Here is a 27,967-nt window from a genome sequence, read left to right on the forward strand (position 1 = left end):
TGGGAAAGAAATAAACATAATAATTACAATATATGCTATCTAAAAATATAATACAATTTGAATTTAAGCGGGAGAAACGAGATCATCTAATAGTTGAAAACTTGATACCTAAAAGTGGAATGTGTAGAACACGATGGCTGTGATTTAATCGAACATAGGAGATGGGAGGTCGTCAACTGAAAGGGTCAAATTGATGGAGCAATTAATGTGATTGTTGATGTCGATAACGAATGATGGCTTGAATGCGCCGGAGGTAGTCATTTACGCCGGAAAGTTGTCGGAGAAGTAATGAGCCAATAAATTTTACGGCATCTCATGTGAGAGAAATATGGAAGATGAAGGGTTACTTATACATATTATAATGTAGTATAGATATAGATTATTTCTTTTAGTTTTAATTAATAAACAAATATGTGAATTTACAACACTACCCTCATGTGCATTACACATGACCAATTTAACGAAAATACTTAACTGTGTTAGGTCAAAGGATAGAGTTTTCAAATATAAATGATGTTTTCTGTGTTAAAAGACGTCCATTGAAAACCGTGTAAACATAAAGGACGTCTTTTGTCATTTTATCATTTATTTATTTTTCCAACGGTATAAAGTTTTCACCCTTGATTAACCCCATGTTACATAACAATGATAATAAAATATTAAAGTAAACCCAACATATATGTTAAAAACCTAGAACATAAAACCTAAGCCAATCTTAAACATAATAAGTCCACTGCCAAACAATCTTGTACTGTGTGGTGTTGGTAAGTAGAAATTCTGGATCTGTTGTCTGTTTGATGGCTGACAGTGAAGCGAGTGGTGAAAGACTAACGAAACCCTTAAAATTAAAAGAAGGAGAAAGACTGATTGCCCCGACCCGAAGACCCGACGGAACCTTACGCAAACCCATTCGGATTCGGGCAGGCTTTGTTCCTCAAGATGAAGTTGCCATTTACAAATCCAAAGGCGCTCTAGTATGTTTATTATGTTTACTCTATTTATTTGTTGCAGTTTGATATTAATTAATGAATAACTGACAGTTGAAGGAGTCATTGGAATCTGCTGTGCCTCCTGGGTATGATCCTGAAGTGGATGATCTTGTTGTTACTAAACCTAAAGGCAAGTCCGCTAAGAGGAATGAAAGAAAGAAGGAGAAGCGCTTGCAGGTATATTATTATTATTATTATTATTATTAAAGAATTTAGATTTTAGGGCTAGAGGAGATACCATGTATCACAGGCTTTCCACATTTTAGTGATGTTTTGAAACATTTTTTGTTGAATTGATATGACATATTATGGATACAATTAGTTTAGTTGTTTGTAATCAACAAAATTATCCAGGAGAAATACACTGGAGGAGATGCCTTGTGGTGAGTTCTATGTTATTAATCTTGGAGAGACCTCTGACAAAATGTTCTTGTTGTTAAAAATTATAGACAAGACATAACTTAGTTCCAGTTTGTTAGGAATCCTAACAAACAGAAGTTGATGATATGTATATGTATAATGTAGTTAGTTCCCTTTTGTGTTCCAAAAATATGTAACATTTTTTCTCATATGTAACATAACTTGATTTTAACTTATACTTTGTTCCGGTTAAGGATTAAGGGTTTCAAACTCTGTTTCTAAAGCTTTAGCATGGCTCGCTTATTATTTATTAATTATTCTAGTTACATTTTTAATTTTTTTATATATATTTAGATATTAATTTCTATATGTGGTATATATTATTTAGTTTATATATTAAGTAAATGTTACATAAATAATAGGCTCAAGCTCCTCTAAGCTCAGCTCGGTTAGCGAGCCGGCTTGTTTACATCTCTAGTGCCTGTATTATAATTTTTTTTATTAATAGTCATCTTTTTTAAGTTATATGGTAACTTAGGGAGTAACTTCTTTTCAATCTCGTAGTCATCTTCATAAGCAATTGATTTTGTGACTACACTGAATTTTCTCTGCTATTTAAGATTGACATCGCACTAGATAAATAGGTGTGACATAAATATATACCTGAAACTTACTTAACTTAGTTTAGTTATATTATTTATGCCTTAAATTTCACTTTAAATTATTTTTATCGTCAGCAGGAATTGTTATTTAATTATTTATGCATCAAGCAGAATTTGGTTATAAGTTGGAATTTTGATTAAATTAGCTTGTTGGTATTTTTTGTTTTTTATTTACCGCGACATTTTTTTTAATTCCTAGTATATGTATGTTTTTTGTTGCAGCAGGCTTCCCTTGATAAGGGAAAAAGTGAAGTTTCATCTAATGATGATGCAGAACGAGCATCAGAACCTTTAGAATCCGTCATGGCTCAGATAAACGAGATCACTATTTCTGGAAACTCTTCGGCTCCTGTAAATTCAGCAACGGGTGATCATGTTCCCGATATTGATAAAAGAATTCGAGCTCTAAAAAAGAAGGTAAACTCCTTAAATTCATCATTTTTATATATTTGTACTTAACGTTAGGGTATAATCAATAAAGCTTTGGAGCTTCTGAAACTCTGGAATACGTAGTTATTTATATGTATTATAGTTATAACTGTTTTATAGTTTTAGTTTTTTCTATTTACAAACTAATGATTTTGTAGAAGCCTAAAAAATTGATTTAAATCATCAAAACCGGAGCGTTAAACCATCAAACAGGTAAATCCGGGCGTACCAAACCATGAGCATCCCTAGCTAGGGCTAGGGTGTGTTAATAATATTTACAAAATAATAATAATATTGTAGTAATAGACTAATAGTTTAAAGCTCTGAATAAAACAATTATATGCATTAACATAGGCTTTGGTGATTTTTAGATCATTCAACATTTCAACTCATTCCTCTTTTTAACTAGTTATTTTATTTGACCCGTTCGAGAAAATGGACAGCCCAAATCACACATTTGTGCTTATTTTTCAATTAGTGTTTATAAATAGTTAACGCGTTAAGTATGATAACAAAAATTGTATTATAACACTAGTATTTTTATATGCAAGGATTCAGGAGTTTATTTTTAGACCTGTTTTGACTATTTGATCCGTCTAGTAACATGAGATTTGGTTGCAGATCCGGTTAACAGAGGGTCAGCAGCTAAAAACAGGGAATGATTTGACACCGGAGCAATTGGAGAAAATAGCTAAATTAGACGATTGGCGACAAGAATTGAAGGTGTTGGAGGATAAAAAGGCTTCTCTGCAAGAAGTTGTATAAAATTTCAGCTTTTTGTGGTTTCATCAACAAGTTTAGTGTTTTTTGTTTTTTATTTTCTGGTTTGTTTTCTTAAGATTCTAGATTCAGATTTCAAAACTAGTTAAATCAGGCTAATTAACTGATCCAGATTTGGAAATGCTTCATGTGAAAAAGAATCCAGAAACCTGAGCAAAATGAATTAGATTATTATTGTTGGTTTCTTTCATAAGAGCATCTGCAACAAGAAACTACAAGGTCCAACTCCAACTGGGATTGCATTATACTCATGCCTGTGATTTGTGACTTTGATCATACTTCATGTTTTTATATATATGGTTCTCAAATTACAAGTCTTAAAAGAACACAGAAAAATAAAAAAAGTATCAAGGGACCCACATAACTTGAGTTCAGTAATGAGTTTTTATCATGCAAGAATTTAGCGGCATTATTCAAAAATTTATATTTTTGTAATAGATAGAATCACAAGGATATATTAAAAACATGTTTGCATACCAAATACAAATCTTTTGCGTCATGTAACGTTGTAGCACAAGTGTCTAACAAGTTTTAACTTTTATGAAGCATAATGTTATATTATTTAACCTGGAAGTGTTACTTTGATGCGGTGGAAGTAATAAGTTTGAACCTAATCATCCCTAGACACCAATAGGAGTTTTTTCTATTTTGATTTGCTACCTAGTCATGATTGGATGAGAATGTGAGAATGTATAAGAGGCTTGTGGAATTGAAGGGGAGATAACACTTATTTATTTTATTTTTATTATGTTTAGGATGAAACTCGTAACAAATATGAAGTGTATAGATACACGTTAAGACTTTCTATTTATTTATTTTTACTACTAAACAAACGATGCTCTAAATATATTTTCAAAGTAGAAAACTTCTTGTACCTGAATGAGCTGTATATCAAATAATTGCAATTCCATAAAAGAATATAGCGATTTATTTATATTAACCTCTATAGTTAAATTCAAGAATATTAATGATTTATTTAACTGATATCTAGTTAAATTCAAGAAAACTCTTGAAAATAAAAAATGCAGTGAGGTATACATACAACTAGTGTTGAAAAAATCCCGACTAGGCGCCGATTAATCGCTAGTCTCCACTTCACTAATTATTCTGAGCTAACTGGTCAGTTGTCAAATTTGGCCAAAATCAAGATTAATCGGACTTGATTGACTTTTTTTATGAGATTCTGGCCAAAATCGATGGTGTTCGGCGAGAATCCAGCCAAAATCAGCGGTTTCTAATGAGATTCCAGCCAATTTCTGGCCAGAATGTGTCTGTTTGTGTTGTATAAAGTTGAAAATTAAATGTAAAAATGTGTGCATGTATATTATAACTGAAAATTATACATTAAAGTCTGATCCGATTAATCTTGATTAATCGTTAGTTCACACCCCACCGCTCGACTAGCAACTAACAATTTTTACAGCACTGCATACAACTATACAAGAACCATGTGAATTGTAAATGATTCACACGGTTATTGTGAAGCCTAGGGATTCATTTTATTTGATACTTGAGAATCAAATCCTTCATGATTTCTGTCTCTTGTATTTTCAACATTATATTGACTTCATTCGTTTATTCATTTGATTCAGGGGCACATATCTCTATTGTAACAGTTTCTCTTATTTTGTTGAAAAAACCTCAATAAATATAATGATTGATTAATAAAAGAGCAGAGTTGTTAAAGCAATTAGTTTTCCTTGCTATTAAAACACTGGAAAAACACCTTCAGTATTTCTATTAATAATGGCTAAAATACAATTGTAATTTACTTCAAATCACTCTAAGAAGAAACTTGTTTTCATCACATTCTTTAAAGTGACCACACTCCCCATAACTTGTGTAAAAACATAGGCGTTTTTACTTAACACTCTATTCAATTCTCTAATATAACATTATATTTAGAAACTTTTCTATACTTAAGAATTCACTAATTACTCTTATTCATTTCATCGTTTCCAATAACAGTTTGGTAATATTCAAACCGTGAAAAGCAACCCGCAAAACAGCCAAACACCAACATCCAGCAAACCCACCCATGTCCCAACCCAGCAAGTTTGGTTTGTCGCTTTCTAAAACAATAATTTGCCGTTCACCCTAAAATTTTCATGAAAACCAGTCCAATCTTAACCAACATTAACTACAATATAGACATGAATTCCAACACCTTTGAGGCCTAATTAGGTACCAAAAATGCTCAAACAATACATAACCAAAACATAGAATAGAATCACTATATTTCAGGTAGGTTTTGAAGTAGTCCATTACAGATTTCTAGCAAAAAAAAAGGTGTCGAAAACACACATAGTCTCAAACAATCAAACGATATAACTGCTTCAAATCAAAAAGCATAAAAAGTAACATAACTTATGAGGACTCGATATCTGACCCTTGCAAACCTTCTTGATAGACCTCAAAATCCTCCGGACTCCATCTGCATATCAAGTTAAGCTTGAAGGTAGCCATCTTTGTCCCCAACAAACGCTGCATTCGCATCAAAATCAGAGCCAAGTATAGATGTAAATACCAAAATAATAATAAATTCATAATATTAAAACATGTGGTACTCACCAATATGCGAGACGCCTCGGGTGATATGGGATTACCCTCCTCGCATACAACATAATCTCCAACAAGCTCCACCACTCCTATTTCACATCAAAGGGACCAACATAATATTAGCAAACACTAAAAAAGTATTATTCAATAAAAAATCATATTTTTTTTCTGAGAAAGAGAATGCAAACCTTTATTTAACCGCACTGGCAACCCTTGCTTCCTCAAAAAGGGTTCCATCTCATGTGTGAACTGCTCAAGAGGACCTTCTTTAAGTTCCACCTGAACACTCAAGTATAACACAACATCATACAAATTTATAATAACAAGAATAGTAATTATTATAATTATGATAATATTCATCAATATGGGATATATGAAGTACATCAAACTACTAACCGTTTCTGTAGCAATACTTCCAGTCCTAGCAAAGTCGTAGTCTTCATACTCGTTAAATATTCTGCAAGATATGTAGAAGCAATAACAAAATAAAAAAGTAGAAGAAAATCGAACAAAGCACTATCATGTAACAGATGTCATCTTTTGGGGCAGGTTAAATGGGCCAAGTGGAGTTCACTTGACCCGCAAAAATAACTTATAAAATGAATAATAATAATAATAATAATAATAATAATAATAATAATAATAATAATAAAGTACTAACCTTTGGGCTTCTTCTACAGGCATGTTGGTTAAACAAAGACCAGAATCCCCTCTAAGAAGCTGTATGCAAATACGACTAAATTTAGCATACAAACAAAATTATAACCACACTGCTGTTTACGTAAGTATTAATTAGGCCAGTAACCGAATCAGTTCGATGAACAGTTCAGCAAGAAGTTTTTTTATGTTAGTTTATTTAACAGATGAACGAAAACAGAGATTTGAGGTTCATTGAATTAAACAAACGAACATAAAGACATGTTTCGTTCGTTCATCGCATAAACAAACATGAGCATGTTCATTTCTTAATCTAACAAACATGAACACAAATATTCGTCCAATTAAGTGTCCATTTGTGTTCGTTTACAGACCTAGCCTATTAACGTGTGTGTTCACCTTAGAAACCTTGTGAAGCCCCGGTCTCACTTCATCGGAATCGGCCCGGCCTAAAGCAACCTGCATCACTTTGTTCGATCCTAAGAAAAACCTATAACAGAAAATACATAAAACAAATTTACTCCTAACAGAAAAATTGAAGACATTATCTAGTGAAAAAGCACCTGGTGGTGGATTTGAGTTGCTCTCTGAAGTGCTTAAACTTAAGATTCCTCATATTCTCAAAGCTGAAAACATAAATGGAATTATAACCCTCAACGGCTTCTCTGATGGAGCTCACTATGGTCTCCTTATGCTCTCTTCCTTTCTTCTTGGTTTTTGACAACGTCACTGCATATATAATTATTAACACTGATTATCATCATACAAACCCTAACACTGAATGACAGATAGATTCACCTGCTCGATCTCTCTTTGATTTCGGCATCTTTCTTTCCCCTACCAGCTGCTAATTGTGTAGCCGTTGTTGCTCTTGGCTTCTCTTCTCTTCTCTTCTCTTCTTAAACACCCACCCTATTATATTAAACCTCCAAGATTTTGATGCTAGGGTTTTAAGGCCATGCCTTCTGTTTTGTTGGATCACCATAGGCCCATTACTACCGGACACAACCCGGTGTACCAAATCCTACCCGTACCTGACCCGTGGGTATGACCTTTCTCCTTAGATTCGTACCCGGAATCGGACCCGCCAGAAATATATGGTCAAAACCCGAGCCTACCCTACCCAAAACCTGGAAAACCCGAATAAATACCCAACTATACCCGGAACCAGTTCCTACCCGCCCGGTTTTGACTTTTATTGACCATACCGAAAACCATTTTTGGTTACTACCCGGTTTGTACACCTCTACTAAGAGTTACTCCCTCCGTCCCATTATAAGTGTCCTAGTTTGATTTTTCAAGTCTTTCTTGTTTAGGGGGTGTTTGGGATTGTTTCTTTAAAATGTTTTTTGCTTTTTGGAGAGGCAAAATGTCCATTCAAAAGCACCTAAAAGCCCCAATTTGATGCTTTTAGGTGCTTTTGGATGGGTATTTTGGGCATTTTACCTCTCCAAAAAGCAAAAGGCATTTTAAAGAAGCAATCCCAAACATGCCCTAACTTTGGCCGACAATATTTTTGTTTGTGTTATATAATACTTGATGTAAAATATATGAATGGATTGGGTTTTAAATTTATTTTACATTAATACAATTTTCATCAAGTATTATATTACACGAACAAAAATATTTACGGTCAAGGTTGCAAAAGAAAGACTTGAAAAGTCAAACTATGACACTTGTAATGGAATGGAAAGAGTATATACTTATATTTAGGTACAGCCCAAAACTACCCTCAAACCTAATATTTGAAATCAAATATGGGATTAGTAATTTTCACGGCTATGATATTTGATTTTACTCAGCTCGAAAGATACATATATAGTTACTTACGTATACTTGAACCGTCCTTTTTTATTTACTTTTTTTGGCTAAAAAAATGTAACCTACTTTTTTGTTTGGCGATGGCAACCCAAGCTCAGTGGCATGCATGTTCATAGCTCAGGTGTGTTCATACCTTAGATGGGATTTTAACAGTACATCGTTAGTTTAACGCTCGAGGATGGTGCCAACCCGTACCAAGAGGAAACCAACAACTCTATAAACTCTTTGACTTGCCTATGCCCTGACATCCTTGTAAATGGCAGCAAGATTTTTGTGTTGAAGGTGGGATTCGAACTTGTGACTATAGGGTAACAGAATCTTATTCACTCCAGCTGATGTCAGTGAACCAAATAGCCATCAACAATAAAGTAATCTACTAAGTCACAAATTTTTGCCTTTTATTTTTTTATTTTCTTTGGTTAATAAAGTTATATAAAATTTAGTATAGTAAGAAATAAATTTAGAAATTCCAACAATTAATTTTCAACAAATTAACAATAATGATACATGTCAAGTATGCGACAAGGTATAGAACACTGTTTTACAATCGGATAAAGACCGGAATTACCAACACATGTCACAAACCTATCTCATTATCACACCTTGTTATTTTTCGTGTTGGTGATAATAACATGTTATAAAGAAATGTTTTTTCACTAAACCATGTTGCAAATATTGTAAGTTGATTTTATTTGATTGTGTGAAGTTACAACTACTTAATAAGACTATTTACATTTGTCTTTGTTAAATGTAAGAAGGATTTCAAACAAATCTGATAATATAACAAGTTGAATTGTAATTTGTAAGTGTCCATGACTGTTTAATAGCACATGCCTTTTACGAGCCATATGTTTATATACATGTTCAAAAAGTCGTTGGACGTATGACTCATGGTCATTCATGTGAGCCATATATGCCGGCATGGGTATATGTCGGCCCCAACATAGTAGCCAATAGCGTGCCAAGGCTCTAAGGTGAGGTGAGGCATCAAACACACTCGAGATAAAAAAAATACCTTTAAGCGGGCAAAAATGGCGTGAAGTTCCATCGGGAGAGAACATGGGGTCAAACCAGGTGAGTTAAAGAGGCTAACTTGTTTCTTCTATGTGTAAAAGGGGTAAGAGTGTTGGTAGGATGTAACACTCCTAATAAATAGTGAACAATGAATATATAGGTCAACTAGTTCAGTTACAATAGTGTAAAGAAAATATAAAAAGCAAATTAATTTTTGAGTTTCAAATTTTTTGTAGTAACATTACTAATTGTTAGGCTATGCGTAGTGGAGAGGCTACAAATAGGGACGAATTGTGACACGTGACGCCCAGTCAGCAAGGAGTAGGAATTTGTTTTTAGAGTGTAAGACCGTCCGTAATGGAGCTTCGTGGGAAGCTTTGTATGGTATAACGCCGGGGGCACACCGCAGGCCCCCCCCCCCCCCCCCGGCGTTTTGGCTATTTTTTTTTGAACGTTGTAAATAAAACACGAGAAATGGCACACATATCAAAAAGAGCCGTTGTAAATGAACGTTGGAAAGGAATAAAAAAAATTATTTCCTATATATTAAACCATTTCATCACCAATCAAAACTCATCCAACTTTTAAAAATTCCCTTTCTACTCTATAATTTCTTACACAAAATTCACTATATACATGGATCCTCCATCTATATATAAACAGTTTCTCGGGCCCGACCAACAAGCCGAGGACGTGGCGGAGGAACAGGCGGTTACGAGTGCGATTATGTTCGCGACAACTTATATGAGTTCCGTTACGAGTGCGATTAGCTCTCCACCCCCCCCCCCCCCCCGGTTTCAAAAAGAGCATATATCGAACGAGATCGTACCGAAGCCAACAACCGGTTGATGGCGGATTACTTCTGCGACTCGCCGAGATACAAGAACCCGAAGACCTTTAGGCGTCGTTTTCGGATGTCTAAAAATTTATTTATGCGCATCACCAATGATTTGGAGCGTGAGCTTGATTACTTAAGCAAAAGCTTGACGGTCGAGGGACGCTAGGATTCACGGCTATTCAGAAGGTTACGTCAGCCGTACGCGTGCTCGCCTATGGAAACACGGCCGACATCAACGACGAGTATTTAAAGATGACCGACAAAATAACTCGAGACACCTTGGAGTATTTTTGTTATGATACGTTTTGTTTTTTTTAAATAGTTTTATCACTTGTTTACTTTAATCATTTATTTTATAAAAGTTTTGAAAAATATAGGAATATTGAAACTATATGGACCACATTATCTGAGAGAGCCCAACTGTAACGATCTACAACGTCTTTACAAGGCACATACAAGGGTGCATGGTTTCCCCGACATGATAGGGAGTGTAGATTGCATGTATTGGGAATGGGCTAATTGTCCAACTGCATGGCGAGGTCAATTCACACGAGGTGACGAAAAGGGACCAACGGTCAGCCTTCAAGCGATTGCTTCATACGACCTTTGGATTTGGTCGGCATTCTTTGGTGTTCCCGGTTCCAACAATGACATAACCGTCTTATAGCAGTCTCCTGTGATGGAGAGTTACATATCTGGGACCGTTCCCGTCGCTTCGTTTTGGGCTAACGATAGCTTCTAACATCATGGATACTATCTGGGTGATGGAATATATCCAGAGTATGCGATAATCGTTAAAACATTCAGAGACCCGATGGATGGAAAAAGACAGTATTTTAAGAAAGTGCAAGAGTCTGCGAGAAAGGATATCGAGAGGTGTTTTGGTGTTCTTCAACAACTATGACATTTTGTTAAAAATCCTTGTCGTCTATGGTCTTTAGAAATAATGAAATGTGCTATGTGTGCCTATATCATAATGCATAACATGATCATCGAGGACGAGGGAAGAGCAATATGTCCAACTTTCATACCGGACCCGAATCCACCACAGACTCCGGCAAGTATGGAGCAAAGACTTGAAAACTCGGATTCCGTGCGGTCAAGAGATATACATAACGCACTAAAGGAGGATTTGGTCCAGCATATTTGGATGTATCGGCCTTTGCCTGGTGAAAACGATGATCAAAATGAGGGCAACAATGAAGACGATGATGACGATGACGACGACGATGGCGAAGACGATGAAGACGAAGAGGACGACGACGAAGACGAGGACGAAGACGACGACGACGATGAAGACGAGACGACGAAGTGGGCGAAGACGACGAGGTCGACAACGACGACGAGTAGTTTTTTTTTATTTTCATGTAATATTTATTTAATAAAATATTATTGTTATTTGATTATTCTTTATTAAAAATTTTTTTTTTAAAAAAAACAAGAAGTGTAAAAGTGACTGGGCGCCACGTGGCGCATAATGCTTGAGGGTGGAGAGTTATGATTACAGCCTGTTTTTGTAAAAAACCATAACTCTAACTGGGCGCCACGTGACGCATAATGCCTAGGGGTGGAGAGTTATGACTACTCATGGTCTAATGGTGTAGGGGCTACAAATTGGGCCCACAGAATCTTTTTTTATTATTTTCTTTTTATAATTAAACTAAACAAATAAAACCAATTTATTTAAATAATTAAATAAAAATGCATTAAAATTAAAAAGAAATACAAAAAAAAATACATAACTAAAAATTAAAAAAATACATAACTAAAAAAAATTACTAATATCCATAATATTCGCGCATTTTTTCAATTCGTTGTCGTTGCAATAATGAGGCCTCTTCGTGTAACCCGGCCGCTTTGAAGGATTCGTATTCTTCACTCATTTCCCGCAATTTCAACATAGCGGCAATCTTTTCGTGTTGTTTTTTGTTTTCTCTCATGGCATCGTTGAGTTCCTCGACACACTTTTTGTGTTTTTTGATGATTTCTCTCAGGGTAGTGGTGAGTTCCATGGAATTCGGTTGGTTCGGGTTGTTTCTAGGATTCATTTTGCTAGATTTTTTGAAGAAGGTGTATTTTTATATAGATGTGAAATGGAGAAGAAGGATATGAAATGGAGAAGAAGATTTATGTTTATATAGATACTAGTTATTATCCCCCGTATTACGGGGGCTGTTTTATATTGTTTGTTCTATTATTTATTTGTTTTTTGAATTTATATTTTTTTATTGTATGAAAGTTAATAATATACTTATGGTTTGATGATAAATTATTTCACAAATAAATGAGATGTTATAATCCTGTTTAAAAGCTATATGGTTTTGATGAGACCCAAGACCCGTTGATTTTTTTTACTATAAAATTGGTTTTTTTAATTATAAATAATATTTATGAAAGTTAATAATATACTTATGGTTTGATGAGACCCAAGACCCGCTTATTTTTTTACTATAAAATTGGTTTTTTAATTTAAATAATATACATATCTTTTTTAAAATAAATAAGATATTAATTTTTAGCATATCCTATGTTATAGGATTTTTACTTTAATAATTTGGTGAGAATAATTTTTTATTTAATGAGATGTTATAACCCGTTTAAGGAATATCTGGATTTGGTAAGACCCATACCCATGAATTCGGGTCAAATGCATGAGAAGCCTCTATTTAAAAATCAAGCAAATCTGGTGACTCCAAAAAAAGGGGGAGCGACCACATCGCGACACGTAGGATTTTTATGTTTTCGTTTATATATATTATAGATATAAATATATTGTTTTAATATTTTTTTTTATTGTTGATCATTGTCAAACGGTCAAATAATTAAAATATTATTATTATTTTCAACACAACTCGGCGATAATAACACCCTGCCCCGCCCCATTTCGCCCACTTATCGCCGGGGGAGGGGCTTCGAAGACCCGTTTCTTACGTAGCAATGTGAAGAGGCAACATTGCACACCCTCCACAGAGATACCCTTAGAGGTTTTATCTATGTGTCTTGCATGTCTATGGTATGTGCATTGTTTCCTCACGCCTAGGAGATAGACGAGACCTTTCCGCCTTGAGCCTTTATGAGTGAGATGTTCCATGTTGAGTGACGAAACAATGAATCCCTATTGTATGTGGCATGAAAGCCTATTTATTAGGTTGGAAGGAGTTCATCTTTCCATGCTAAGTATTGCTAAAACATCTCATCAGAATCACATGGGATGTTTCCCTTCTTTAGTCATCCCTAAACTCTTATAATACAAATTTCTTCATCCCTCCATCACTAATTCACTAAACCATTTTTTAACAAGTTAATTAAAATAAATAAAAAGTCATCTAAAAGATAACTTACTAATTCAAAAATATAAAACTTGTAAATAAAATAAAATTTCATTAGTTAAAAAACCTATTAAGATAAATATCATGACAAGAATGAGTGGTTAAAATTTTAAAAAATTAGTGATTATATATAGCAATGTTTATAGATGTTAAGTTTTCTTAAAATGAGGGTTCTACGTTTTAAAAAAAATGGTTATTTTTATGATGTGCCAACTGACTAAATAGTTTTTGTTATGGTTTAAGGCCATAAGCCCATCACCCACCCAAGGTGGATGAATTCAACAAGACATAGCCATAAATCTGAAATAAGAATGTTTTCTGATTCATAAATTTTAGGAACACAACAGGTCTAGGGAATCAGTAAATTACATACAGAAATTAGAAGACTTTAGTCAACACAAACATGTGTGGTCAACTACTGAAAGTCAAAATAAAAATAAAAATAAAATTGCATTCATTCTTCTTCTGTCAAATTTCCAACTTGACAGGAAACAGGGAAGCATACAAACAAACCACTTCTCCCTTTTATCCTTGCTAAAATTAACTACGTCTTCCTGATCCCCTTCTTTACATTCGCTTTTTTCTACATCTACGTTTGACCGCCGTTGAACAGCCAGTTCTGGTTCATCATCCGCCTACGTCTCGCTGCCTGCCGCCGCAAACGGTTAACCAACGACATCCCATTGTTATCATCAACATCATCATCACCACCACCACCACCATCGTCATCGTCATCTTCCCCATCCCGCCTTCTAATCCCGCCAAACCCACCAGCGCCTCCACCACCAAACGCGTGAAGCAACAAAAGCACGTTAACCAGATTATTATCAGTACCCGTATCAAAACCTGCCTCGGTGTCATATGCGTTCCCTTCAATCACATAGTCACCAAACACCATCGACCCGGGCATGGAAGACGTGATGGTGCTGATGACATCATCACGCTCTCGGTCCCGTTCAAGACGTCTCCATCTCTGTTCTTGATCCGGGTCAACTTCACGCGGGTTGACTGAGAGATGCTCGGACCTCACGTGTTTCTTCAACTCTTTGTACACTCCAACAAACGAACACTTATCATGCATACAGCTTCTTTTCTTCGTGTTGAAATATTCACGGGCCGATTCCACCACTGTCCACCCTTTGACTTGACCTCTGCAAAGCGGGCACGCGAGCTTGGTCAACTCTCCACATTTCTCAACAGGCATGTTGGCGTTTTTATATTGGTCGAGGCAGTTGGAGTAACGGGAGCTGGTCCCACACATATAGGATCGGCAGCCTTTATCGTGAGACGAGCATAAAAGGAGAACAGCATTGTGGGGATATTCCATGCATACAGAACAGGCGATGTCTTCCCAATCTTTAACGGGCTTGGCGGTTGTGGGTTTGTTTTCGTTCGCCCCACGAGTTAGCATTGGGTATGGGTGTGTTCTGTGGTGTCGTGAAGCGATCCTGCGTCTTCCCCTGATGCTTTTTGCCATTTTGATGATACGTCTGGCATGAACGAATGCATTATTATAAAACTTCAAATTATTTATCCATTTGTGTTAAGTTTATAGTTAATTAATGTGCTAAACACGATCATAAAACACATTACTGCAATAATTGCAATAATCTAACTTTTACTCCCATCTCACAAGGCGTGTCTTTTTTCACAAAAAAATGACCTACTTGGTCTTGTTCTGTATTCTTTTATTGAGCAATAAGGAAAAAAAACGCATGCAAACACCATCTACAACTCATTTTCTACATCTAATTATCTGATTGTAAGTAATACAAATAACAAATCACATATTATCTTTCAAAATTGTGCATCCAAACATCCCTTAAATGGCCCTAAACAACATGAATAGACACGCAGAAGTAGTTGTGAGAATGCATAAACAAGTATGTAGATGTGCATAATTATTTTGCTAGAAAAAGACATAAAAGGGCATAGAACCGAAAATTATCTACGTTTTCTTTTCACTTAAAAGTCGGCAACACAAGCAGAGTTTCAGTTTTTCACTCGAACATGAGATGATGTTATATAATTAACAACTTGAAACAGCAAACGCACATCAGACACCGTAGACTGTAACTATAGTTGGTAGTTTCTAACCATATACATCAATGGCCACCAAACAAGGAAAAAATCTAACTTTTGTCTACAGAAAACATAGATCCATGATTCATTAATATAAATTCAGAATGTGGGTCAACATCTAAAGCTGCAATTGGACTAGCAACTGCTGATTAGCAAATGAAACCCTAAATTCAGTTTACCCACATACAAAGGAAAAGAAAAGAAGACGTAATTTGTTGGATTGAAAATAATAATAATAATAATCTTGATTTATGAATCGGAATCGAAAGGATAATGAAAACCCAGATAGATCGGATTAGTGAAATTGAAGCGTTAAATGACAACAAATGTTAGCTTACCTGGGAATTGGGCTTGTGAAGGAGATTGTATGAGATTTAATTATTATTTATAAATCAACGGAGAGATCGATGAGGAAAATGAAAATGAAAATGAAAATGTGTTTGATTTTTGAAACATTTTTAGTATTGGTTACCTTAAAAGGCCATTCGAATGTGTTTAGTTTCTCATTACAGAGAAGTGCACACTCAAATAATATGGTTATTTCATGATTGTCAATACCGACAAATAGGCCAAATGGCAATGGCATGTCATATGAATTCACCTTCTACGTAGTATCAAATACAACATCGTTTTTTTGGTACAATTCAAACAATGAGCATAACACACAAAAAATATGCTCTAGCCTATTTTCGCATCTAGTGTAAATGCATATTGAAAATTAAGATTTTCTATTTTAGCACATTTACAGTACTAAAAACTCTCTTGCATCATTCTTTGAGTGCAGTGCAGTATTTGATTTTGTGGTAAAAAGATTATAGACATCCTTTTCAAGAAAGAAAGTTATCCATGTCTCACAATCTTTTCAAGCTTCATCACCCGCATAATTTGTTTAAAGGACAATCCCCTTTCTTTTAATTTAAAGTATACATTTCTCATCTTCTGATGTAATATTACGGTAAGAAGGTAAAAAATGAACTTCTTTAGTAAACAACAAAACATGAATATGCTCCGCAGCAAACTTAGTGACTTGCCATTCTTCTTATTTCGTTAATTTTTCAAAATTTATATACATGCGGGCCTTGCATTTACATCTTGCATAGCCTTTATTTCTTGTTTTCCTTGTGTCTTCTTTTTAAGCTCTGGTTTTTATTCACGATGACAAAAAAAATAAAATAACGTCTTTTCCTTTCTCCTTTCTTGTTCATGAACCTCCCTTATCAAACTATAAACCCATTCTTTCTATCATAATCTTGATAAAAAAAAAACAAAACATCTTCTTCACTTAGAAAACATTCACCAACAAATGGTTTCTCACAAATTGTTTTCTGTTTTCACTTTGTTCTTCAATATAATCTTGTTCTAATGAAAGCTCATTTAGATTCAAAAGAATACGCCCATTCATTTGCAAACTAATAGTAATGCTTAACAATAGTTGATGGTTGGGATTGTTATTACTAATATATTTAAAAGTGAACTTTGGTGCCGCACGTGCCCGACTGGGCCATTTGGCGGCGCCTTAGTGGTCACTTTAGTTTTTTTATATTGTTATGTTTTCGTTTTTTAGTTCCGGTAATATAACGAAAATAACGTAAATCGATTGAATGCCAATTTGGTTTTTTCTTTTTTTGTTTTAGTTCCGGTATCGTAATAAACGTGACGGTTGCAAACCGAATTCGCATAGACTCACCGTATTTTGTTTAGTTTCAGGGTTGTAAAGAACGTAACGAAAAAGACCAAATGCCAAATTTGTTTTTTTATTAGTTCTAATTACCATAACAAACGCGACGGAGACCAACCGAATTTGCGTAGACTCGCCACCTCAACACTCGAGATTGACAACGTTCAGGTTTTACCAGTGCCTGAGTTTTACTAACTATCGCTACCCCATTGGTCAACCTCAATTTTTTTTATAATTTTTTGTTTTTGTTCCGATATATAAAACACATAATCGAAATCGAAGGAATTCCCGTGGATTTACTGGCTCAACGCCCGAGACCGACAATGTTTGGGTTTCACCAACGTCTGGATTTTACCTATGTGTCTCAGCGCAATACGTCGGGTGACACACTAGTTGATAACAAAGTTGAAAGTTAGAATTACCACTACTTAGCACTAGTTCATTGTTTAGATAATTAAAATCAACCTACCTATTAATAAAAGAGTGGCTTTTCCAAAAACCACTATTTTTTCTCTTCTTTCAAATCTCTTCAAATTGTGACATGCTATTTTAGAATCAATTCCCTATTTTTTTGAAAAAAAAATAGAAAGATAATAGATAGTGGGATCTGTTTTAGAGCCATATGGATCAAATAATCCGATTTGAACCCTAAACAATTTAACAGGTCCTTTATAACACATTTTTTTTCTCTTCATTTTCATTTGCTTAGATAAACTGGAATGAAACCTAAAACTCTCAAAACCTTAGTGGCTCAATCATCTTCATCAAGAAATTAGGTATTCTTGATTTTCAATTTCAATTCTCTTCAATATTACAACTATAATAGTACCCTTAACTTTCATTACAGAAATCGATTTATACAATCAAAAACATTGATCATCGTCTTCTATATTCAAATAAGGTATTACAATCAAATTCATATTCGGTTGCATTCAAAACTACAACTATAATACTAAGCTTGACTTTAAATTACATTTCTGGCTCTACAGGTTCAACAATATTGATCATCATCTTTTAATTTATAGTTGTCACTCCCAACATTGTATCGGTAAGTACATTTAAATACTTAAAATAAAATTAAATATGTTTTGAAGTGTTTACATCGATCATTCTTTTCTTTTCGAATTAACCCTAGAATTTCATAGGTTAGCTATGTTTGACAGTTGTATGTTCTTATGCGACTAAATGATATTAGGGTTATCTTAACCTAAAATCATAGTATTTAAGGTTTGTAATTTATGAAACTTGTGTTAACCATCAGCTATAATATCTACGTTTATTTTTTTTTTCAAACTTTAAAACCTTTGTTTGAATAGATTATGTATATATGTGTTTCATATATTTATTGTTTAAAAAAAAAGTAATTCTCAACTGATTGTTTTTAAAGTACTTCTTAATTGATAATTTGTGTTTGTTTTACTTGGTTATGGCTTCATAAGAGTAGATAATGCTTATATTTTTAACTTCTTAACAGATAACTTCCGGGCTTTTTATTGCATGTACGACACCTTTGTAGAAGTTATGGTAACCATTTAATTTTATCACTTTAGTTAGTTTTTAAAATTTTAATTGTGGTGATCAACTTTAATAATCTTGTAGTCACTTTGATCATCATTATGTAAACACACATTGAAAGTCAACACTGACGTTCATCAAGTTTTTATTCAAACAATTGTTCAAGGTTGACGTTGAATGTGATGACCACGATGAATGTGTATAATTTACTTAAAATTATTGAATTAATACAAATTATAATTTTACTACCGTCAACAATTTAATTCTAATATTTATAGATTTTGTTGGTATTTTGTAACTTATGTTTTCAAATGTTGACTCAATAATAGTCTAATTTGACCAATTATATAAATCAATCAACTAATTAACTAAATACATGCATCAGTTTAACCCATGCATTACACGAGATTTGTCAAATGATAAAAATAAATAAGGTCTATTATTTCAATTGTGATTCTCAAAATACTTATGAATTAATTTAATGTGGACTTAATGGAAACAAACAAACGGGTTAACGAAAATTACTAAAATATGATTTTGGAAACGCTGAGTGTTGATTTGCGAGAACTTTAAAATATGTACTAAAGTTGCGTAGTTGGTCAAACTTCATGTATGAAAATGACACTATGTTATAAAATCCACACTATGTTATAATCCGCTTGATAAAATGATTTTGACCCATAACCCATGGATAACTAGAACAAATGAGATGAGAGATTAAAAATTATAAGAAATGTAAACTTGACACTTAAGCTTTAATATTTTCTTTTATTAGTATCAAAAGATAAGATAAGATTTATTTTTTTCTTTTTAAATTTGAAATTCTCAGTAATAAAACTTTGTAACTGACTACTGGAATTTACAAATTTCATTAAATTTTAATTAATCATTTACTTAGTATTTTTTTTCTATAATTAGCTACATTGATCTATGAAGGAAAAACATAATTTGGCAAATTACTATTTTTATAAACAAATCACTGTAAATAAGTTACTTATTGTTAGTGCACGATTTTGCGTCTCGAGTCTTGTGTTTATCGTTTTGTATTTATCGTTTATTATAATGTAAAAGTTATTTATATTATTAACTAGTTCGTTATTGTATGTCTAGTTCGTTAAGGATGCTTAACAAACTAGACGATTAAGTTACTGTTCCTCCCATTTCGTAAAGGATTTTTAACGAATGGGAGCTTAGTTCGTTATGTTTATTATTCTATTGTAATGTAACGAAGTGGAGGCTAGTTCGTTACGGAATGTGTAACGAACTAGATCCATCTTCTATATATAGAGGTGAACACCTCTGCTAATTTAAGTTTTGACATTAACGTATTAAACCTCTGTCCATTTTCTCTCTCAATCAAAGCTTCATACATATAACCTATTACTAATATATACACACATAATACACCTAATATAACATATAGATATACTAATTAAGAGTAATCATGAACTAGATCCATTAACGGTATTAGATCTAAGATTAATTCGTTCTAGATCTTAGATTTAAGGTATTCTCAAGTGGTATCAGAGCTTTCGGGGGTCGATTGCTCTTGATCTAGTGTTTTAATTCGTTAATTGAAGATTTAATCGTATAAGTTTGGTTTTATTTAGTTACGGTTTAAATCTGGTTAAATTCTCAGTTGAATTAGATGATTATGGATTGATTTGTGGTTATTAAGGTATTGAGAGTGTTTGGTTGATTGGAATTGGTTTGGATTGGTATTGTTTTTGGTTTGGATATGATATTGGCCGAAACAGGGGGTTGATTCTGGTTCAATTGGATTCGAAATTTATTGAATTGGTATACGGCTTGTTGCGATGAGTTTCCGAGTGATTTGAGATATTATTTGCACGATTTGGTGTTGTATCGGAGACGTATTACAGATTTGTTGGGCTGTTTGTGTGTTCTTCATTTTCCGGAAATCTGGAAATTGATGATGAAGATTTGAAGATCTTCATCATCTGATTGAAGATTCGTTATAATCTTCATTTCGTCACCTTAGTTCGTTATCAATTCTAATTCGTGCTTATTAAGTCGTTAAGCAACAGATCTGATTCGTTAAGCCTTGTGTCTAACAAACTTTTGCCACGTCGCAAAGGTTGTCAGAGTTTGTTATAACCGTTATAACAATTTGATTCGTTAGCTAACTGTAGTTGATTCGTTATCAACTGTAGCTACTTCGTACTCTTTGATTCGTCACATTGAATCAGTGATTCGTTACTCTGATTTGTTAAGTTGACTCAGAGATTCGTTACTTTGGTTCATTACTTTGAATTTAGATTCGTTAATCTAATTCGTTAGACTGATTCGTCAACTTGACCTGATTCGTTGACTCAGTTCGTTAGGGATTCATTACCAATTCGTCATAAGCAAATTCGTGTGATACTGTTCCTTGTTCGCTACTTAGATAACATTCAATTCGTATAATTGATTCGTTATTTTAGTTCATTATAAACACTATTCACAGTTCGTTATATTTACTGTTCACAGTTCGTTAATCTTGTTATCAAGATGGCTGGTTTTTATGCGTTAGCTTCTCAAAATGCACTTATGCAACAAATGTTACAATTGGATACTGAAATTGGATCGCATTCCAAGTGTCCTCGATCGATAAAATTTAGTGACTTTGCTAAATGGGAACCTCGTTTTCGTGCTCATTTTGGTTTCGTTCATCCTGAGTGTTCATATTGTCTTGATGAAGTTTATACTGTACCAATGATTGGAGATGAGACTATCGGCTTTACTCCTAAAGCTATTTCACAATATTTCCAAGAGGAGAAAAAAGGCATTTGAGATTGAAACAAAACCTTATTCGACTCTTACTATGGCTTTACCAGATAATATATTTCATCAAGTGGGAAGTATCAAAATTTCTGCATCTTTGTTTCAACACATCAGAATGAGAAGTATGGGTAACACTGAGGAAAGTAAAAAGGTGATGTTGAAGTTTCAATTCAGAAACTTTAATCTACTCAAAGGTGAAACTGTTGAGGAAATGACTACTCGTTTCAGTCATTTAATTGTTGAAATGAATAAGTTAAATATTGAGCCATCTGAATCTGATAAGATTGATACAGTAAAAAATTCTTTACCGAGTTCTTACTCAACATTTTTATTGGTGTTGAAAGAGAATAACTATTTCAAGAATGAAGATTTGACTGCTTCTGAGTTTATGTTAAAGGTTGAAGCTCGAGAATATGACTTAAGATGTCAAAAGTCTTCTAAAGAGAGTCAAGATCTAGTTTTTTATGGTGCTAGCATGCCTTTAAGCTCGTCAATTGCTCCAATTACATGGTTTTTTAGTCAAAATGCACAGGAAAACTCACAACAACTTACAGTGATCCACATGCATGTTTCTTTGCTTCTGGTGGTTCTAGATCTTCTGGTAATTCTGGAACTTTGGTTGCTGCAAATCAATTTTCATCACTACCGAATATGAATATGAAGGAAGATGAACAAAATTTTGTCTTCTTGAGTGCCTTCATGACTTCTTATGAGAATCTGGTTGGTAGTAAAATTGCCACAAGTGAGTTAACTGATGAAGATTATGACCAAATCGATCATGATGATTTGGAGCTCATGGATTTAAAATGGAATATGGCAATGATAGTCAGAAAGGTGAAAAGGTTCATGCAAAGGACTGGCAAAGATCTTCCATCATTAAAAATGAAGGTTGGGTTTGATAAATTGAAAGTTAAATGTTATAATTGTCAAGTGTTTGGACATTTTGCCAAAGAGTGTGATAAACCAAAGAAGGAGTATACTGGTCCTAGAAATCAAGATCGAAGTTCGTCTGGGAAAAATGGAAATGATGCTGATAAGTCTTCTGGAACTAAACCATCTTCTTCTGGGTCACAAGCTATGCTATCTAACATGGATGGAACTGATTGGTCACAAAGATTGTTGTGCAACGACAATCAAGCTAATTTGGTTATGTTCGGGTCAAATGAAGATTTTCAAGATGCAAGTGGGAGTGAGCTGATTCTGATGACTCATGTGAGAAGCAACCAACTACTTTTGCTTGCATGGCCAAAATTGTAACACCCCGTAACCGCAGCGAAAACGTAAACGGGGTACGACTGACTCGTCTGATATCAACCACATTGCTTATAAAGAAAACTGAATACATTAATATACTTCAAAATTACATTATCTCGTATTTCATTACCGTCTAGGTGATACACACATCATACAATACGATACATAATTCTATTTATTATAATGTATCCTAACATTCCGCACGCAAATCTCACACACATCAAGCACTTAGCACGTAAGCAATCACTTCATCTTAATTTTACCTAAAAGCATGTGAGAAAACGGGTCAACTACGAATAGTTGGTGAGTTTCACAATTCGAGTAAACCATGATAAATCATTATCATAAAATAATATTATTATCGATGTAATTATGCTGAGCCCACAAGTGAAACCTCTGACTATCTCACACAACCCCCGTGGCATATCCCCCGCCCACGGACCCGTGGCATATCCCCCGCCCACGGAACTGCCCCAAACCGCTATGCCTAACATTACATAGCAAAATAAATATAACACCCAATATAGACATGTGCAACTGGCTGGGAAACATCAGCAAATCCATGCCGGACCAGTTGGGTTTGTCAGACCAATAGTACTATCCACACTCTACCGGCTTTCAGTTAATCACTCGTGTTCCGGGGCCTTAGAATGTTAGCAACTCAGACAATTACCATCTTAGTACATTTCCGTACGATTCCCGTACAATAAAATATATATAAATCCACGCAAATCCATGCGTTCAGTATGTACTTAAACATTTCAGTAAAAACATGCTTCCGCCCCGAGAAAATATTCGAAAACAGTTCAGAAAAAGGGGCTCGTGAAACTCACCTTAGCACATGCAAGCAGGTAACAACAATCATTATCAGTTAACACGTCCAATCTGTAATATGATCCCTACGATCGTTATTATACACTTATTGTTTATATAATCTTTTAACCGTATCAACCGGTACATCTGGGGACACTGTTAACCCAGTACTGTACCCGAAATACTTCTCCGGACTCAGATTGTGATATCGTTTAGAGTTCCATGGTCACAATTACTATTAGTCGTTTTTCTAGTTTTGCGTGCCTAGCACGGTTATCCGTTTTATGTTTCAAAAATGAGTTTGGTCACACACGACCCGAAAATAGTGGTTGACTGATAATTTAATTAAAGATGTGAAATTATAGCTCGGTTTAGACGTCCCGATTGGCCGCGAGACCCGTTTCCGTCTTTGGCGTACCGGAAACTGTTAAAATAGGTTAAAATTACTCAAATCATCCGAATTATTTTCGGATGATTCATTTTTACTTGTTTAACTCATTTATATGAAAATAGTCCATTATTAGGGTTTTTATACACCAGTCAGCTCGCTTAAGCGAACTTTACCGGTTCACTCGTTTTAAGCTTTAAAAGTTTGTTTTTGCACAAATAATTATCCGTTTAATCTCGGATCTTGAAATTTTGCACAAAAGACTTTTTGACAGTGGGGAATTTTATAAAAATATTTCCAGAATTAATTTTTATATTTATAATTTAGTTATCTATTTTTAAACACCATTAAACACTAAATATGTCGTAAATCCAAACGATCTTAGAAAAATCCCAAATTTCTCCTGGATGTCCCCTGCCATCCACATAGTCTCCTGTAATTTTTCCAGAACCAAAATCTTCTTTTACATGCCATTTTCACTAAAACCGAGCTAGAAAACCCTAGAACTCGTTTAACCGAAAAGCATACTTAGACTTCTCCAACTGACCTCAAATTCGTGTGACTTATAAATGATATAAAAAGCTTATCTGCAATTTTCCAGAATTTTTCATGATATTTAACTATTTTTCACCATTTTTGGCCAAAACCGAGCATTAAATTCACCAAATATTCATCCTTCGTCCAAAAATTACCAAAACTTCACAGAACTCTTATTTTCATGTGTAGAACATCCCTGTAAAATTTCATGACCCAACTATAAACCATCAACAATCTGTCCCAAAACACATACACCGAACATAACCGGATATACCTTTCGTTTTCCGCCACTACAAGCTACAAACTCGTCTTTCCGCCTTATCTACCACTAAATACAGAACCTACAACCAACATACCACAATACCAAGCAAGTTACACTCACGATCAAGCCATTTCTTTCATGGTTTCGGTTATGATTCCAAAAACAAAGATTTAACCGTAAAAATTCGTTTTTGATTCGTTTAACTCCTTTCTTGGACCAAGATCCCTTGTATAACCCGTATACATCACTTGATCACGCAAGAATCGGTTTTCATCTTTGAAACCTTATTTTCTTGCAATTAAACTCAAGAAACGAAGATGGAAACGTGATTAACTCGATTCTTTACCTTGTTTTCTTGCTAAAAATTCTCGGTTTTGGTCCATGGAGTTGAGAGGATTGAAGAACTTGTTGAATTGATGTGTAAAAAAAAAGAAATGAAGCCTAGGGGGACATGGTGGAGTCCGATCGGTTCAAGTGGGGGGTGGGGTGGGTCCCACCTCTCCATTCTTAGCCACATATTTGGATTCCCGTACTCCGGATAATATTTTGGATAATCTGGTTTAGTTCGTTTTTCGGTTAAATGTTTAATTCGGCTTAAAACGAGGCCAAAAAGGTCGTTTTTCGGCTTAAAAATGAAATTTATATAAAACCGATTTAAAACCTTTAAAAACTTAAACCATGACATTTATTAACTTAAAACATCATATCATTAATTATCGCGCATCTTTTTCGGCTTGATCGATCATCTCTTGCTCGGTTTGGTATTAAAGGTTTCGTTTAATGTACCGACGTACCATTAAATCGAAATTCTTTTTCTGTGCCGTACTTTACTTATCCCGAAGCATTAATGCTTCGTAACATCACTAAATATTATAGATATCGTCTATAATTGAACCCTCGATTCGTTCGGGTTTCAATAATTATCGATCGATTAATCGCATATTCAATGCGGTGAATTATATATTCACGTACGATCAATACAATGAACCATGTATTCTCGTATAATTACCATGGTAACTCATGTACCCGACATTAAATATGACGTAACTATCGTCTACCGGTTAGGGTATCCCTGGTTTCGTCGGAATCGTTACAAAAATTAACGAGGTTAGTCCTTCTGTTTCTTGTGTTGATTGTGAGAAAAACAAGCCTAAGTTAGAATCATTGAAAAATCATAATGATTGTTTAGTGAAGGAAATTGCTTCGCTAAAGGATACTTATAGACAATCTTTAGAATCTCAGATGAGATCTAGGGAAAGAATTGAAGCATTGTCGATAAGTAATCATGATCTCAAAGCTGAGTTGTCTGTCAAAATGACAATCAACGATAAAAATTTTAAGAAATCTTGAAACATCGTTCTAAGATAACTGAGCTTGAGAATGAGGTTCTTGAGTTGAAAAATAAGTTGGGCAAGTTCAGAAATTTATCATTTTTGCTAAATGAGATAATCGAAGTATCTAGTAAGCAAAAAGATTTTAAAAAGGGTATAGGTTTTGTTGAAATACCACCACCGTTTTACAACGATTATACGACAAATCCTTTTGCTAGAGAAGAAGAAGAGGTGATTGTGAATGAACCTGTGGTTTCAGAAAAATCTAAACCAGTAAAAATTGTTCATGTTAAGGCCCAATCATCAACTCAAAAACATCATGTCAAAAGCAATAAAGTTTTTGTTGAGAATGTTGATAAAGTTATCATTGAAGATGTATTTGAACCAGAAATTATACACAAAAATGAGAACATTCTAAGTTCGAATCATATCCTATGTGAACCTTATGAATTTGAGGAAGTTGTATATGGCTCAAATACAGTTGAAGAGAACAAGAAAACACATGTTAAGCTTAAAGCAAAGAAATCTGAAAAACCAAAGATTTCGGATGAGGATTTGTTTCGTTTTATCAATCCTGTTGCAAGTAAACCTTCTGCTGGCTGTGTGTTTAAATTAAAAAGTTTGGACACCATGTTTACTCAGAAAGACAATCTAATAAGTATTATCAAACCTGAATTGATCGAAAGTGTCTTTCACAACGAAACTTCCAAGATACAAGATCTTGAAGGTTAATTTGTTTGTGCCAAAACATTAAACACATCAGACCCATTGATTAAAGCTAAGAAACTGTTGAAAAATGCTAAAAAAGTTCATTTTGTGAAATCAACTGGAACTGACACATTGCAAAGTATTTCAAACTGCTCCAATCTTGATTTCTACATGAAAAAGAAAGATGTGTCGTCTGATGATTTGGCCAAGAGTTTTACTAAAAATGTGAGTCATCAACCTTCTGTGGCATCTGTTTTTACCAAATCTCAACATGATTGTGTGGACATGCGAAGTTGTTTTCTTTGTGGTCAACAAGGTCAAGTGGTGAGAAACCGTGGACAGAAGAAGTCTCAAAATCTTCATCCATTTGTCAAGGACCAATCGAAACCGGTTCCTGTGATAAAGGAGATTCTGAAACGACCTTTGTCGTGTGATGATGATACTCACATAATGTTTTCTAATGTGAATCCACTTAAGGTGATTCATGTGCATAAAACATCTGGTCACGTAAAACCAAAATTTGTTCCAACTGAGCCAATTTGCATATCGAAATTCGATATCATTTCATACGGGATTGTTTTGAAAAGAAGTTAATTGATCTTGAAAATGTACATATCGAATTTCAGAAAGCCGATCTGTTTACCAAGGCATTTGACAAAACATGTTTCAGCTTTCTTCTTGGTTTAAATGGATTAAAAAACCTTGCTGATATCCTAAAGCAAAGATAATTTTATTTATTTTTAGTTTTATTTTATTTTATTTTGGTTTTGGATTTTAGGGAGTGAAATAGAAAATACAAAAATATTGTGTTTTTCATTTGTATAGATAAAATCCAAAAACATTGAAAATTTTGAAAAAGACAAAAATATTGTAATTTTCATATTAATTTTTGAAAAAGACAAAAATATTGTGGTTTTTTTGTTCGAAAAATCTGAAAAATACAAAAATATTGTGAATTTCGCGTATGTATAGAAAAATTCGAAAAAGACAAAAAGATTGTGTTTTATGTTTGTATAGATCAAATCCAAAAACATTGAAAATTTTGAAAAAGGCAAAAATATTGTAATTTTCTTATTAATTTTTGAAAAAGACAAAAATATTGTGCTTTTTTTGTTCGAAAAATCTGAAAAAATACAAAAATATTGTGAATTTCGCGTATGTATAAAAAAATTCGAAA

General features: G+C 34.0%; 3 protein-coding genes across 4 annotated transcripts; 1 reads left to right on the forward strand and 2 right to left on the reverse strand.

The window, feature by feature from the left end:
* Nucleotides 1–782: 782 nt before the first annotated feature.
* On the forward strand, nucleotides 783–3,429 carry LOC143583525 (partner of Y14 and mago). Of its 2 annotated transcripts, none has more exons than XM_077065874.1 (4): nucleotides 783–974; nucleotides 1,041–1,166; nucleotides 2,237–2,428; nucleotides 3,062–3,429. In XM_077065874.1, exons 1-4 carry the CDS (start codon nucleotides 798–800, stop codon nucleotides 3,203–3,205), a joined length of 639 nt encoding a protein of 212 aa, XP_076921989.1. In that variant the 5' UTR covers nucleotides 783–797; the 3' UTR covers nucleotides 3,206–3,429. The 2 variants fall into 2 exon arrangements, with proteins under 2 accessions (XP_076921989.1, XP_076921949.1); XM_077065834.1 differs by having other exon boundaries at nucleotides 2,234–2,428; nucleotides 3,062–3,428.
* A 2,000-nt stretch (nucleotides 3,430–5,429) lies between these two features.
* Nucleotides 5,430–7,264, reverse strand: LOC143580666 (uncharacterized). Its single transcript, XM_077063658.1, has 8 exons — nucleotides 7,235–7,264; nucleotides 7,000–7,165; nucleotides 6,836–6,926; nucleotides 6,441–6,499; nucleotides 6,176–6,236; nucleotides 5,968–6,058; nucleotides 5,792–5,868; nucleotides 5,430–5,704 (listed from the first exon to the last, which is right to left on the reverse strand). The coding sequence occupies exons 1-8, from the start codon at nucleotides 7,260–7,262 to the stop codon at nucleotides 5,588–5,590; spliced, it is 690 nt and encodes a 229-aa protein (XP_076919773.1). The 5' UTR covers nucleotides 7,263–7,264; the 3' UTR covers nucleotides 5,430–5,587.
* Nucleotides 7,265–13,739: 6,475 nt separating this feature from the next.
* LOC143583684 (uncharacterized) lies at nucleotides 13,740–15,249 on the reverse strand. Its single transcript, XM_077065951.1, has one exon. It carries the CDS (start codon nucleotides 14,913–14,915, stop codon nucleotides 14,028–14,030), a length of 888 nt encoding a protein of 295 aa, XP_076922066.1. The 5' UTR covers nucleotides 14,916–15,249; the 3' UTR covers nucleotides 13,740–14,027.
* Between the last annotated feature and the right edge of the window lie 12,718 nt (nucleotides 15,250–27,967).

This window comes from Bidens hawaiensis, unplaced genomic scaffold (assembly GCF_021521415.1).
Source record: "Bidens hawaiensis isolate Kalapana, Puna unplaced genomic scaffold, B.hawaiensis_p1.1 tig00000142_1, whole genome shotgun sequence".
Classification (NCBI taxonomy): Eukaryota; Viridiplantae; Streptophyta; class Magnoliopsida; order Asterales; family Asteraceae; genus Bidens; species Bidens hawaiensis.

Bases quoted from the DNA above. Each gene is read 5' to 3' on its own strand.
- LOC143583525 (XM_077065834.1), top strand. From the start codon at position 798: ATGGCTGACAGTGAAGCGAGTGGTGAAAGACTAACGAAACCCTTAAAA. The intron at 975-1,040 runs GTATGTTTATTA...AATAACTGACAG, and splicing joins ACAAATCCAAAGGCGCTCTA to TTGAAGGAGTCATTGGAATC. The intron at 2,429-3,061 runs GTAAACTCCTTA...ATTTGGTTGCAG, and splicing joins TTCGAGCTCTAAAAAAGAAG to ATCCGGTTAACAGAGGGTCA.
- LOC143580666 (XM_077063658.1), bottom strand. From the start codon at position 7,262: ATGCCGAAATCAAAGAGAGATCGAGCAG. The intron at 7,166-7,234 runs GTGAATCTATCT...TTATATATGCAG, and splicing joins ATCAAAGAGAGATCGAGCAG to TGACGTTGTCAAAAACCAAG. The intron at 5,705-5,791 runs GTGAGTACCACA...ATGCGAATGCAG, and splicing joins CCGAGGCGTCTCGCATATTG to CGTTTGTTGGGGACAAAGAT.
- LOC143583684 (XM_077065951.1), bottom strand. From the start codon at position 14,915: ATGGCAAAAAGCATCAGGGGAAGACGCAGGATCGCTTCACGACACCAC.